The sequence below is a fragment of the Urtica dioica genome, chromosome 1, assembly GCF_054948205.1.
Source record: "Urtica dioica subsp. dioica isolate 48M chromosome 1, U.dioica_male_clone48M_v1_H2, whole genome shotgun sequence".
Classification (NCBI taxonomy): Eukaryota; Viridiplantae; Streptophyta; class Magnoliopsida; order Rosales; family Urticaceae; genus Urtica; species Urtica dioica.
Genome location: NC_142756.1, coordinates 3,472,049 through 3,484,117, shown reverse-complemented (window position 1 = coordinate 3,484,117; position 12,069 = coordinate 3,472,049). Strand labels below are relative to the sequence as shown.

At 35.2% G+C, this 12,069-nt stretch overlaps 2 protein-coding genes across 2 annotated transcripts; one reads left to right on the top strand and one right to left on the bottom strand.

The window, feature by feature from the left end:
* Positions 1–217: 217 nt before the first annotated feature.
* Positions 218–1,544, bottom strand: LOC149406441 (B3 domain-containing transcription factor FUS3-like). The gene is made up of 6 exons (XM_089613300.1): positions 1,376–1,544; positions 1,201–1,290; positions 970–1,070; positions 810–856; positions 653–729; positions 218–559 (listed from the first exon to the last, which is right to left on the bottom strand). The coding sequence occupies exons 1-6, from the start codon at positions 1,541–1,543 to the stop codon at positions 218–220; spliced, it is 825 nt and encodes a 274-aa protein (XP_089469426.1). The 5' UTR covers position 1,544.
* Positions 1,545–7,159: 5,615 nt separating this feature from the next.
* On the top strand, positions 7,160–8,512 carry LOC149406440 (uncharacterized). The gene has a single exon (XM_089613267.1). It carries the CDS (start codon positions 7,160–7,162, stop codon positions 8,510–8,512), a length of 1,353 nt encoding a protein of 450 aa, XP_089469393.1.
* The last annotated feature ends 3,557 nt before the right edge of the window (positions 8,513–12,069 follow it).

Below are 12,069 nucleotides of genomic sequence, written 5' to 3'. Positions count from 1 at the left end.
TACTTGATGGAAAACAAGCTGATCATCAGAATTTGCCATTCTTATTATCACATTACACATATCATAACTTGCTAAACATGCGTCTGTGTTCGCTGATGACATCAAAATACATAGCAAGAGAGTCGGAGATCAAAAGTCAAAAGAGCTACTTCTTCTTCTTCTTCTTCTAGTGTTTATAGTTATACTTTGATAAAAAAAACAGCACCTCAAAAGATTATCAGTAATAGTCGTCAAGAGATAAGTCAACGGACGCGAAGGTGTCAAAGGGTGAGTTGGCAGTCGTAGAGGTGGTGGTGATGTGGTTGGAGTAGTTGAGGGACAATGATTCGGCCCAGAAGTCCAGCAGAGAGTCGTTTGACAGCTTCGTGGTGTCGTACACAAACGACATGTCGTCGCTCACACCACTTACGACGACGTTTTCCATCATATTGGCAGAGGAACCTAATAGTAGTTCGTCCTCCTCCTCTTCCTCTCGAGTCGTCGCCGTCGCCTCCGTCACACCGCCGGCGATCTCCGCGGCCGCCGATGATGGAGAACACTTTTTCGAACCCCCAATCACCTGCTCAAATTTTCACCGTTCTCCACAATCAAATAAAGAGTTTCCAATAGTATATCTTAATAATAAAGTATTGATTTGATAAATTATAATTACGTAGTTCTGGTTTTGGTTGTCTCGGTAAATCATGATGAAGTCTCCTAGTTGGAGTCCATGTGCGTTGACGAAGTCCCCTATAGTAGAATACAATAAGTTTCAGGTTAGTAATTATATTAAAATTTAAATTAATGGAATTTAGTGGGTAAATTAGTACCTGTGTTTTCAAGGACATACATTCTGCTGTTGTTGTTAGGCCAGAACCTGAACGACACATCATATATATAATATATTTACAGCTCAGACAATTTCATAATAATGTATATATATATATATATAATGTAGATATGTATAACAAGAGAGTTATATTTATATACCTGTACTTGAAGCTCCAAACGTGTTGTCCATCCAAGTCATCCATAGTGATTCCCATTCCTTCTTTGGATTCAAGAACAGGAAGATGAGCCTCCGCTGCTTTCTGCAGATTCAAATTCGGTAAAGAGTTTATTAAGACTCTTAATTTTAAGAGAGTCTCAAAAGTGTCAGAACCGAGTAAATTAATAATACTAATTAAGAAAGGGTAATAAAAAATTAAAAGAGATTCTTGCCTTGGGGAGAATCATTCTTCTGAGAGAGCTAACGTCGCTGTTCTTGAGCTCCTTTTGGAACAGGAATCTCAATCTCCCCGGATCGATCCCCTGCGCCGAAAGAGAGTCATTGTGGGTATAAGATCAAGATAATGGGTCAGTGGAGAGAGAGAGAGAGAGAGAGAATGAGACTCACACGTGCGGGAGAGAGTGGCACGTGCGGGAAGAAGAAGGAACGCCTTTGTCGGCACATGTTTCTCTTCTTCCGTTGGACAGTGCCGAAGCTAGTGACGGCACCCACAAGATCTCCGTTCTTGTTGTTGCCATTGTTATTATCACGCCCTTCCTCAATAACCATCATCATCCTCGTCAAATTATTATTATTATTATTATTATTATAATATATATAGAGAGACAGAGGGGTTACTTTTTTTTCTCTCTCTCACACTTTTGAGTGTCTGTTTTGGGGTTGGGGATTTGGGTTCTATTTTTAGCAAGGAAGGTTATACATGTTGCAGGGGAAAAGAGAGACTGAGAGAGATGCCATTTGTGCGATCTGCATTCACTCAAACCAAGTCGATGATATAAAGTGATGATGATACATAGTAGTGGTAGTAGGGTTACGGTGAATACAAGGCGGAGCGACAAATGTGAGGAAAAAGGGGTGATTCTTATTGGGTTTGGGTTTATAATGTGTGTATATATTTGAGTGAGAGAGAGAGAGAGAGAAGATGAATATATGAAATGGGTGATGAAATGATAATGGAATATAAAAAGTAAACCATGGTTAGCTAAAGAGAGCCTTGAGAAGCGTGTGGAGTGATAGTGGTGGTGGTGTGGTGGTCGTTGGGAAACCGCCCAAAAGCCCATTGACGGATGGAAGGAGAGAGATTCGGGAAATTCATACACCTGTTCTTCATCTTCTGACCACATGCAACGGAAAAAAAATCTCATTAATCAATATCATCATCTTATTGCGCTTTTTATTTATTGTCACCACAATCCACTTCTTTCTTCTGCCTATAACCTACTTTACGTTTCCATATCTCCTTTCCATTTAATCTTCCTCCATGTGATGGTCTTCGTTTTTTTTTTCTTTCTAATTTCTGTGAATACCCATTATATATATATATACACTGATATATTGTGTATATATTAGTAGCTACATCGATGGATCATATTTTTGGTCGCGAGAACCACATCAAAATCAAACGTGGGACCGATTTGACCCTATTCATTTACAGTTAGAAAGTAATGCGTTTCCTCTCTCACGCACAAACACCTATTTGAACTTCGTCCGACACGTTGCATGCATGCAAAGGTGATATCCCCCATCTAACTTCACTTACGTTTCCGCTCCTGATTAATTCTCATTTCTTCCCTTGTATTGTTTATTAGGCAAATAGCTAATTTAAACATTTAAAATTGCTAAATAATCGACGTTTGATAAATTTTAAATAAATAGTCATTTTCATGTATTTACGTACGGAAATCTTAGATAAATAGCTACATACATATATTAGGTCATGTCATTATTTACGGTTATTTACCTAAGATTATTTATCAAACGTTGGTTATTTAACTATATCAAACGTTTAAATTGATTATTTTCCTAATTTTCTGTTAATATATTAGAGTATCATTATTATAAAAATATAATATATATATATATATATATAATAGAGTATCATACATTTCTATATAATCCTTTTATGTCCATGATCATAAACTTCAGAATATTAAAAAAAAAGTTTTTCAGTGTTTATTTATCTAGCAAATTGTAGTTTTTTTTAATGGTAAAACAGTTAAAAATTTGACATTATTCATTAACCCACATTCTAAAACTAAAAACATTGTAAAAAGAATATCATTGGCACTTAATACTTGCAATTTTTTTTTAATTTTAGCTATTTTATTAATTTTGGGCAGATTTTGACTAGAAAGACTTTTTTCATTGTGCAATTTAACATATTATTAGTAATAGTGCTAATTTGTGAAATAAAAATATATATTATCTTAAATGCGGTTTAAACTGAACCGGATTAGTGAAAATCAGTTTGGTCCCCCTTTTTTTATTTGGTGTGATTCGATCTCGTTTTCTCAAATCGTTTATAACTGTCCATTGTGATTCAAAAATCGATTTGGGATAGGATCGAATCAGTAACCCTTTCTGACAAGCAAGTGTTGGTCTTGACTATAGGTAAACAAAACACTGGTCTAGGCCTTCAATTAGGCCCCAAAATTTTAAATATAGTTACAAGAAAGATGAGCTCCGAAATTCTAAATTTTCAGCCAATTTTTTTTTTATATTTAAATTTTTATAATTTTTGAAGGATCCTAAAATATTAATTCGGCTAAGGCTCTAATAACTTCGGGTCGGTCCTGCTGACAAATGATATCACCGAGAGGCTTTAGTAATGTCAATTAATTTTCTAAATACCTCTAAACAAAATCATAAAAGCGTGATTAAAAATACCTAACTATATAACAATATAAGTCCAAATCAAATCAATTTTATATATACTATTTATAAGGTATTAAATTTTTAACGCTTATTATTGTTGGATGGATTGAAAGAAGGATTTAATTTTTCTTCTTCATGTGATATGACAATCGACCGTTCAGAATTTACTGTTTAATACTAGTTGATGAACAGATAACACAATTTAGGGGAAGAATACTCACCGGTAAAGATATGGAAGAATTACCGCGGAAAGAGGTTGAGCAGCCGTAAATCGCCAAATTTTCTGAAAAAAGAGGGGAAAAATTCAAATGAGAGTTATACAAATGATATGAAAGACTCGAAAATAAGTATTCAATAGGAAAGATAATTTGTTTATACTAAAAGAAAACAAAATCGGTCATGGTAAGGGAGAAGCCACCACAATCCAATCCAACAGTGAAGTTGAATTGGTGGCTCTTTTAACTCGCATCAAATCAATTACAAGACGGAATCAATGCCAAATCACCGCTTTGAATTCTTCACGTGAGAAACATGTGACAAATCAACATACCGATTTGACTTTTTTCAGTACTTATTCATAACTTTCTTAATAATAACAAATATTTAGCAATATAAGCCATAAAAACATAATCATTTGTATTTTAGTCAATGTTTTATAATTTTTTTGTAAATAGCCATAAATATTTCGTAAATAACCAAAAATATGACATAACCAAGGTTTAAAATATCGATACCGATACCCATACCGAGGTTCTGATTTTACGGATATATCGAGTATCGACGGATATTCTATAACAATTTTAATACCGACTACCGATTATATCGGTGATATATCGATGATATATCGATTATCAACGGATATATCGACAAAAATATTATAACAGAATATAATAAAATATGTACCACTATTTATATTTTACAATATACCTATAACTTTTTTGTATAGATATACATTATTATTATTTACATTACTTTCTCAATATTAAAAAATGTAATAAAATAATTTTTTTCAAAGAAATTGTTATATTTTTCTACTACATTACAAATATTCTTTAAAATGATAAAAGGAATAGTATTATATATTTAATTATTTAATCTATTAGTATATATATATAATACGTTATATCATACATATATTTATATGTATTATAAAATATAAATAAAGAAATATTGATTATATCATTATACTAAGTACAATTAATAAGTAAAAGATATAAATAATAAGAAATAATAAATAAAAAATAAAGAAAATATAAAATAAAATAAAAAAAAAATAAAACGATATTTTCAAATTTGGACGATATTTTGAATTTTTTAACTACTAAAAAATATCGGTATTTTATCGATCGATATTTTAGCGATATTTATAAAACGATAACGATTACAACGGATATTTTACCGAGACTCTTCAAAAAACAATATATCGGCGATATATCACCGATATATCCCGATATTTTGAACATTGGACATAACCAACGTTATTTACACATATTTACTATAAATTTATTCTGTGTAAACAGATTTACTTTGCTGTTTACCAAAAATTAACAAAACAATGGCTACTCATAAATTTCTAACGTTTCATATGTCTAGATTGCCACTGGACCCTAAAAACTACAAGGTCTAATATTCACAAACACTATATTCACAAAATAGTGCGGTGCAAAAAAATTAGTGAAACCCTAAATTGGATTGGACCATTGGTTTTTAGACCAACGATCCGGTTTTAAGCAATTTAAAGTAAATGGGAGTGTACTTTTAAACGTCCGGTCCGATTCGATCCGATTTGTACTTTTAAATGGTCAGGTCTGGTTTAAAATTTTTAAACCATGGTTTAGACCGGACCGAACCGGTTAGTATTTAAAAAAATTTATAAAAATATATTTTAAAGCGGTTCAAAAAGGTCTAAAAGTGGATCGGACCGGTTACTATTTAAGAAAAATATAAATAAAAATGTTAAAATAAAACAGTATAGTCTAAAACGGTCTGGTTTAAAACGGTCCAAATAGTCTGAAACGGTTTAAACCGGATCAGACCGTTTTAATAGGTTTGATCTAATCCGATTTTTTTTTTTTATTTGGTCCGATCCGATTTAATTTTTTTTTAAAACCATTTAGACTGGTCCGGTTTATTTTTTAGCCACTTTTAGACAGGACCGGACCGTGCACACTCCTATCACAAAACACTAAAAATTTGGAAGACAATGTTATAGGATATAAAATCCTAATAAGACCAAGTAGATTTCTTTTCGATATATTTTTACCAAAGCAAGACTGAGTAAGAGACTCGAGGATCAAATGAGTAGAGAAATGACCAGAAATATAAGATAAGGTCAAAAAACCATCAAGTAGAACCTAAAAATATCGGAGAAACAAAGAGTTAATAAGGATTAGTTGATCCCGCGTTCGACACGGTCACGTAAACTATAATAACGTCCATTTGCTACGAAGAAAAACAATTATAAAAAATATATACGTACGTGAATGGTTACCAATAAATAACTTTAAGTCGCAAATTTGAACAACTCACGTTTTTAAAATATATATGCAATATAAAAATAAAAAGGATAACATAAAAACTCTCTTTCACCGCAAAAAATTTTTCTCTCGCACCCACACCCACAAACTATATAGGCATCAAATTTACTTTTCATTAGCCCACACTCAGTTAGATAAAATGGGCTTTAGACACGACAAAAATCGTGTCTAAGACCCCAAAATTCGTGTCAATTTAAAAAATAGGTGCAACTTCAGATGTGTCAAACGAAATAGACGCGACTTCAGACGTGTCTATTTACCTTTTTTTTTTGTTATTGTAGATTCTTATGCTAGGAATTCGACCTAGTCAGCATACACAAGCTTCTGGGAGACATTTCTTATAACTTTTTTGTCATATAGTTTCATTGAAAAAATCAGTATTTGGGGAAATTTTTGGTAAAGTGTTCTTGGATTTAATTGAGCATAAATATATTTTTCATCTTGAAAATATATTCCTATATTATGTAAAGTAATCAGTTGTCTAAATTTATTTAGACTCTTACAGATAGGGGGTGATTAAGTTATATATAAAAAACATCACAACAGAAAATGATTTCGTAGAATAACAATTTCACTAACCGATACAGGAATAAATTGAAGGATACCCATCAGATCAATATATATAAAGTGAATAGCTTGCATTGCAGATCTATTCACATCATTTTTTTCCTCATGACCTTGTCATAAGAGTTAAGACCTGCATATTATAAATTTATTATTCTAAACCATGAGATAGTTAATTAATGACCTTTATTATGCGATTGCTCAATTCAAATGTTTCCTTGTTCACCATAAATATGTAGCTTGCTCGAATTATATCATTACTATGTTCACTTAAATGTGCCAACACAAAAAATAGTTTCATTTTCACATAGACAGTGCAGTCTTCTTCCACATATATAAATTAATCACCGACTTTAATAAATAGATTATTCTTAATCCATCACAGAACCTTAATTTTTTTTTTTTTTTTACAACAATGGCAGCTAGGAGATTGATCCCCAAGAAGTTATTGGTTATCAAAACTATGGGTAAGTATCGTACCTTTGCCATGTTAGTGTACGCCATCATTATTTTTATCATCATCTATACAAACCACATTCTCTCCGATCTTATAAGAACATCTCATAATTCTGAAAACAAAGAAAACAAAATGAGATCATACATAGAAACTGAAAAAACCCCATCCACCTTTAGTACAAGCCATAGCAAACTGCAAATGGATGAGCTAGGGCTTGTCAGTATTACTACTACTACTACTATTTCTCGTGAATTAGTCACCATCGAAGACCCATTTACTCTTCCGGAGAATATCACAAGAGAAGAACGGATCGCGTGGTTCCGGAAAAACCTTCCGAGATTCGACGTCCTCAAAGAATATCCTCCGAATTCTCAATCGTTTCATAGCCGGGTGTTGGAGTTTTTTAGCCGCAACAAATGTGATGCATATTTCTATATGTCGTGGTTCACGCCCGGAAACTACTTCGGCGAGAGACAGCTCTTGACCATCGACAGCCTCTTTTACAAAAACCCCAAGGGCTGTTTGGTCATTTTGTCCGCAAGTCTCGATTCCACCGCCGGGTACAGAATTCTGAAGCCTTTTCTTGGGCTCGGGCACCGTATCCTTGTGGTCGCCCCGGACTTTCCCTTCCTAGTGACGAACACCCCGGCTGAGAGGTGGCTAAGAGAAATGAAGGCCGGGAAAAGAGATCCGGGTTCTATACCGTTGTCTCAAAACTTGTCCAACCTTGCTAGGCTTCTCATGATGTATAAATACGGCGGAATCTACCTAGACACTGATGTCCTCATCCTTAGAGACCTATCGGGGCTAAGAAACTGCGTCGGGGCACAAAGCATAGACCCGGTGTCGAGAGAGTGGACAAGGCTAAATGGGGCGGTCATGGCGTTCGATATCTATCACCCGCTTCTGCGTGATTTCTTGGAGGAATTCGCCGCGTCCTTTGATGGCAACAAGTGGGGCTATAACGGTCCGTACTTGATTTCGAGGGTCATCCAGAGGAGGATCGGGACGTTGACCAACGAGTCTTCGTATTTGACCGGACATCATTATAGAAGTTATGATTTCACTGTCTTACCGGTACGGGCATTTTACGCGGTGAACTGGCTGCGGATAAATAGGCTCATGAGGAGGCCAATGAACGAGTCGGAGGCGAGATGGGACGAGAGAATTCTGAGGGAGTTGAATGGAAAGGAGACTTATGTCCTACATCTCTGGTACAATTGGAGTAAGGACTACAAGATCGAAAAAGGAAGCGTGGTGGCTCGGTTGATCTTCGATAACTCTATCATTTCCAACAAGGTCTCTTCTTAGAAGATCAGGTTTTGGTTATAGTAAAAAAAAATAGAGATTTTCAGAAAGTTTTTAATTAATGGTAGTTCTTTTTGTGCTAAGTTTTACTATATTGTTATTATATATGGTTTCATCTTCTTTCTGTGATAGATTGTTGCTTTTATATCGATCAAAACATGTAACAATTTTATAACCCACTTCATTTTAAGAAATTAAAACAAACTCCTAGCCATGTAGGAAGAGGGCAGATCGCGGTCTTGATGGGGCAAGGTGTAGATCATAAGGCTCACCTCGACCCTCAAGCTCACGATGCATTTTGATCCGTAAGAGCCATATAAAGTCGCGGAGTCTATAAAAAGTGCATTATTGAGCTTCTTTTTAAGCATATTAGAGTAAGTGAAATAAATGTCCCCTCGGGAGAGAACTTCTCATCAACTAATCATAAATGTCTCCAAAGGAGGTCGAACTCCACTCAAAAGGTTATTCTAGTTTTGTAAGGATGAGATTACTATAACAAATACAAGCTTTAGCCACGAAAACGGTATAACCATGACTTGTAGTTGTAGAAGGGTTTAATTCTAAAATTAGCAAATTATTGGGCGATTTTAACGACAAACATTTTTTTTCGTTTACAAACATTTTAGTCACGACTAAATAATATCAAGTCATTAGATAAATCAATATCTCTCTCTCTCTCTCTCTCTCTCTCTCTCTCTCTCTCTCTACCTCCGTTGTTGTTGATCCTCATCTGTCACCATGGTCCATCTCTACTGGCCCTGGTCGTTGCGTTCAACACATAAGTGTTCTTTGTTGCGACAAATTCGTACGCAAGTGCATGCAGTCGCAAAAGTAATATATCGTAAGAACGAGTCGAATCCCACGAGGATTAAGCTTAATTAACAATTAAATCAACTAGAAACGAATTGAACTCAAAAGATGGAGGAGAATGATTATCACTAAATTAAACAAAAATAAATAAATAAAGCGAATAAGAAGCTAAGATGTGTTTTATGAGACTCTATGTCTGATTACATAGGTTGTGATCTGGGGCATTAAAACTGATCCGACGGCACAAAACGGTTCGAAAATCATTAATTTTCGAAACTGTCTAACGGGACCTCGTGGTGCGCAGCGCGGAAAGAAGTGCGCGGCGCGCTTTGAGGCTTTTGGCGACTTTGCGGAATGCGTTTGTCGCTCTTTGGTTGGCGAAGAAAATCATGCGGCGCGCGAAAAGGGGTGTGTGGGGCGCGCCTTCAGAAATTTTCACCACTTTGCTTCTCTTGTTTCGTTTTGCCCCATTTCGACTCCCGATGCTTCGTTTTGTTGGGAAATGACTGAAAAGAGCATATAGAAGCCTTTTTTTTTTTTTTACTCTTTTGAACCTGTAAACCATCATAAACACACTAAAACTATCAAAACACCCGAGAAATCGCTAGATTCCAAGTCAGGAAATAAGAGTTTAACGCGTACGAAAATGCGCCTATCACTCTCATTCTCTCTTTGTGTGCTCTCTTTAGGAACCACCATAACCCACCACCACACGTTACTCCGGTGATTGCGATGGTCGATCAAAACTCTGATGGCTATCCCCATTCTTGTTTCATTTTGCGAGCTCGTTTGCACACCAACGTCATGAGTCCAGCGACAAAACTTGGTCACCTTCTCTATGACTGTGAAAGTATCACCACCTATTTTCAATGTGGGATTCTTAAAATGCCTCTTCAAGATGGCGGCTCTTTGCGTTTGCTCATCTGGGACCGAATCTCAACAATTTGGACTGGATACTCGTTTGGACTTAATGGACTATGATATCGTGTGAAACATTATGGAGTTCCATCTCAAAATCAATTGAGAATGATAGGAGTAACTCATTACTTTTATAAACTCTTATTAGTTTCCATTTACTTTCAATTGAAATTCCTACAATGACCACCATATGTATATCATAGTGAGGTAAATATTTGTTATGTTTATCAATATAATTGAAATACTTTGTTACCCCACTTGAGTTTTAGTTTAGAATTCAATGATTCAAATATCTTGCACGATTGTGTTGATTCATATTTAATTATAAGTTTGTCTTCGAATTTTGAAGTGGAAACTTAAGCGAGCTTTCTGCTTGATTTTATTAATTCAGTTTGAATTTGCATATAAGAATGAAAGAAATCAAAAAGCGTAATTCCTTTTGTTAATTCACATAACCTAAAACCTGACATTTTGATCCATCATATAGCCTATGCGGCGGATCTTTCTTTCTTTTCAAAAAATACAACTCTTCTAATCAGTAGTTTGTTATGGCGAATTGGGAAATTTCATTACTTGTTGGGTGTTCGTTAAGCGTCGACATCGTTTTCTTGTACATGAAACTTTAGTTTTTTGGGTGATCAAGTGTTTGTAAGAAGGAACACGGTCCATTTCTTACCTTAGTGCACACTTTGAGATAATTCGAGGCGAAATGAGTTTTTGGGAACCGGTGGTTAAAAAAAAGGAATGAATTGGACTAATCAAATTATTATGTAAAAAAGAGGTAGGCTGATCCTTATACACTCGGTCTCGTGTCCCCTCCCGGTGTATTTCTTCTGGGTGTACTTATGAATCCATGAGGATGGTCGAGGAGATCGAACGATCCATGAAAAGCATTTGGAGGGAATGTTTTGACGGAGATCTAAGACGAGCTGCGTTGGCTTGGAAAATCTATCATAAAGGAAGGGTGGTTTGGGTATCGGATCGGTGGCATGTACAAATAAAGCATTTTTTGGCTTTGGCGATTTCCGTTGGAACGAAATCCCTTTGGCACAAAGTGGTGATACGAGCAATCTACGGACTACAAGAAAATAATTGGGACCCTGATTTGGCGACCGATCAGATATTCAAAAGTCTGTGACGGTTCAAGAAGAATTTTATAGCACGTGCAATTGGAGAGCGCAAGACGGGTAAATTATCAGATTTTGGAATGATGAGTGGTGTGGGGTGGTAAATTGAAAGATTGTTTTTCCGCTTAAAAGCGCCCCCGTTGCAAGGCTAGTAAACAAACTAGTGAGATCAATAATCATATTTCGTGGAATCTACCTTTTTTTCTCAATACCCGACGATAGAGAATCCACCAAAGCAATGGAACTCTTTGATGTGCTGGAAGGATCTGAGTATGGAGGAGATTTGTCGATCGTCAAGCTTGGCTCGTCGATACTACAAAGTTTTGGTCGGGCATAGTTGTTTTTCTTATTGGTGACATCGTTTGTTTTGTGTTTGGTGATATCAATTGTCTTCAGTCTCGTTACTGAAATTCTCTAGATTCATATACTATACATTGTATGCTAGCTCTATGTATTAATCTAACTAATTCATTGGTCCAAAGATTACTCTACATTACTATTAGTGAATATCATTAAGTGACAATGTATAAACTACCTTTTATATATTTCTTGTAATTATTTTATTTAACTCTTTTTGTTTTTGTGAATAAGAAATGGTTACCCGGCCATATGTATTTCAACATGTTTATTCAACAAAAATGTTGAAAATTGGCTACGTAAGTCACCTAAACTATAAGAATTTTAAATTAGACAACCTTTGGTAAA

Excerpts from the sequence above, each read along its gene's own strand:
- LOC149406441 (XM_089613300.1), bottom strand. The coding sequence starts at position 1,543 with ATGATGATGGTTATTGAGGAAGGGCGTGATAATAACAATGGCAACAAC. Across the intron at positions 1,071-1,200 it reads GAAGAATGATTCTCCCCAAG|AAAGCAGCGGAGGCTCATCT; the intron begins GCAAGAATCTCT and ends TTGAATCTGCAG. Across the intron at positions 560-652 it reads ACAACCAAAACCAGAACTAC|GTGATTGGGGGTTCGAAAAA; the intron begins GTAATTATAATT and ends AAATTTGAGCAG.
- LOC149406440 (XM_089613267.1), top strand. The coding sequence starts at position 7,160 with ATGGCAGCTAGGAGATTGATCCCCAAGAAGTTATTGGTTATCAAAACT.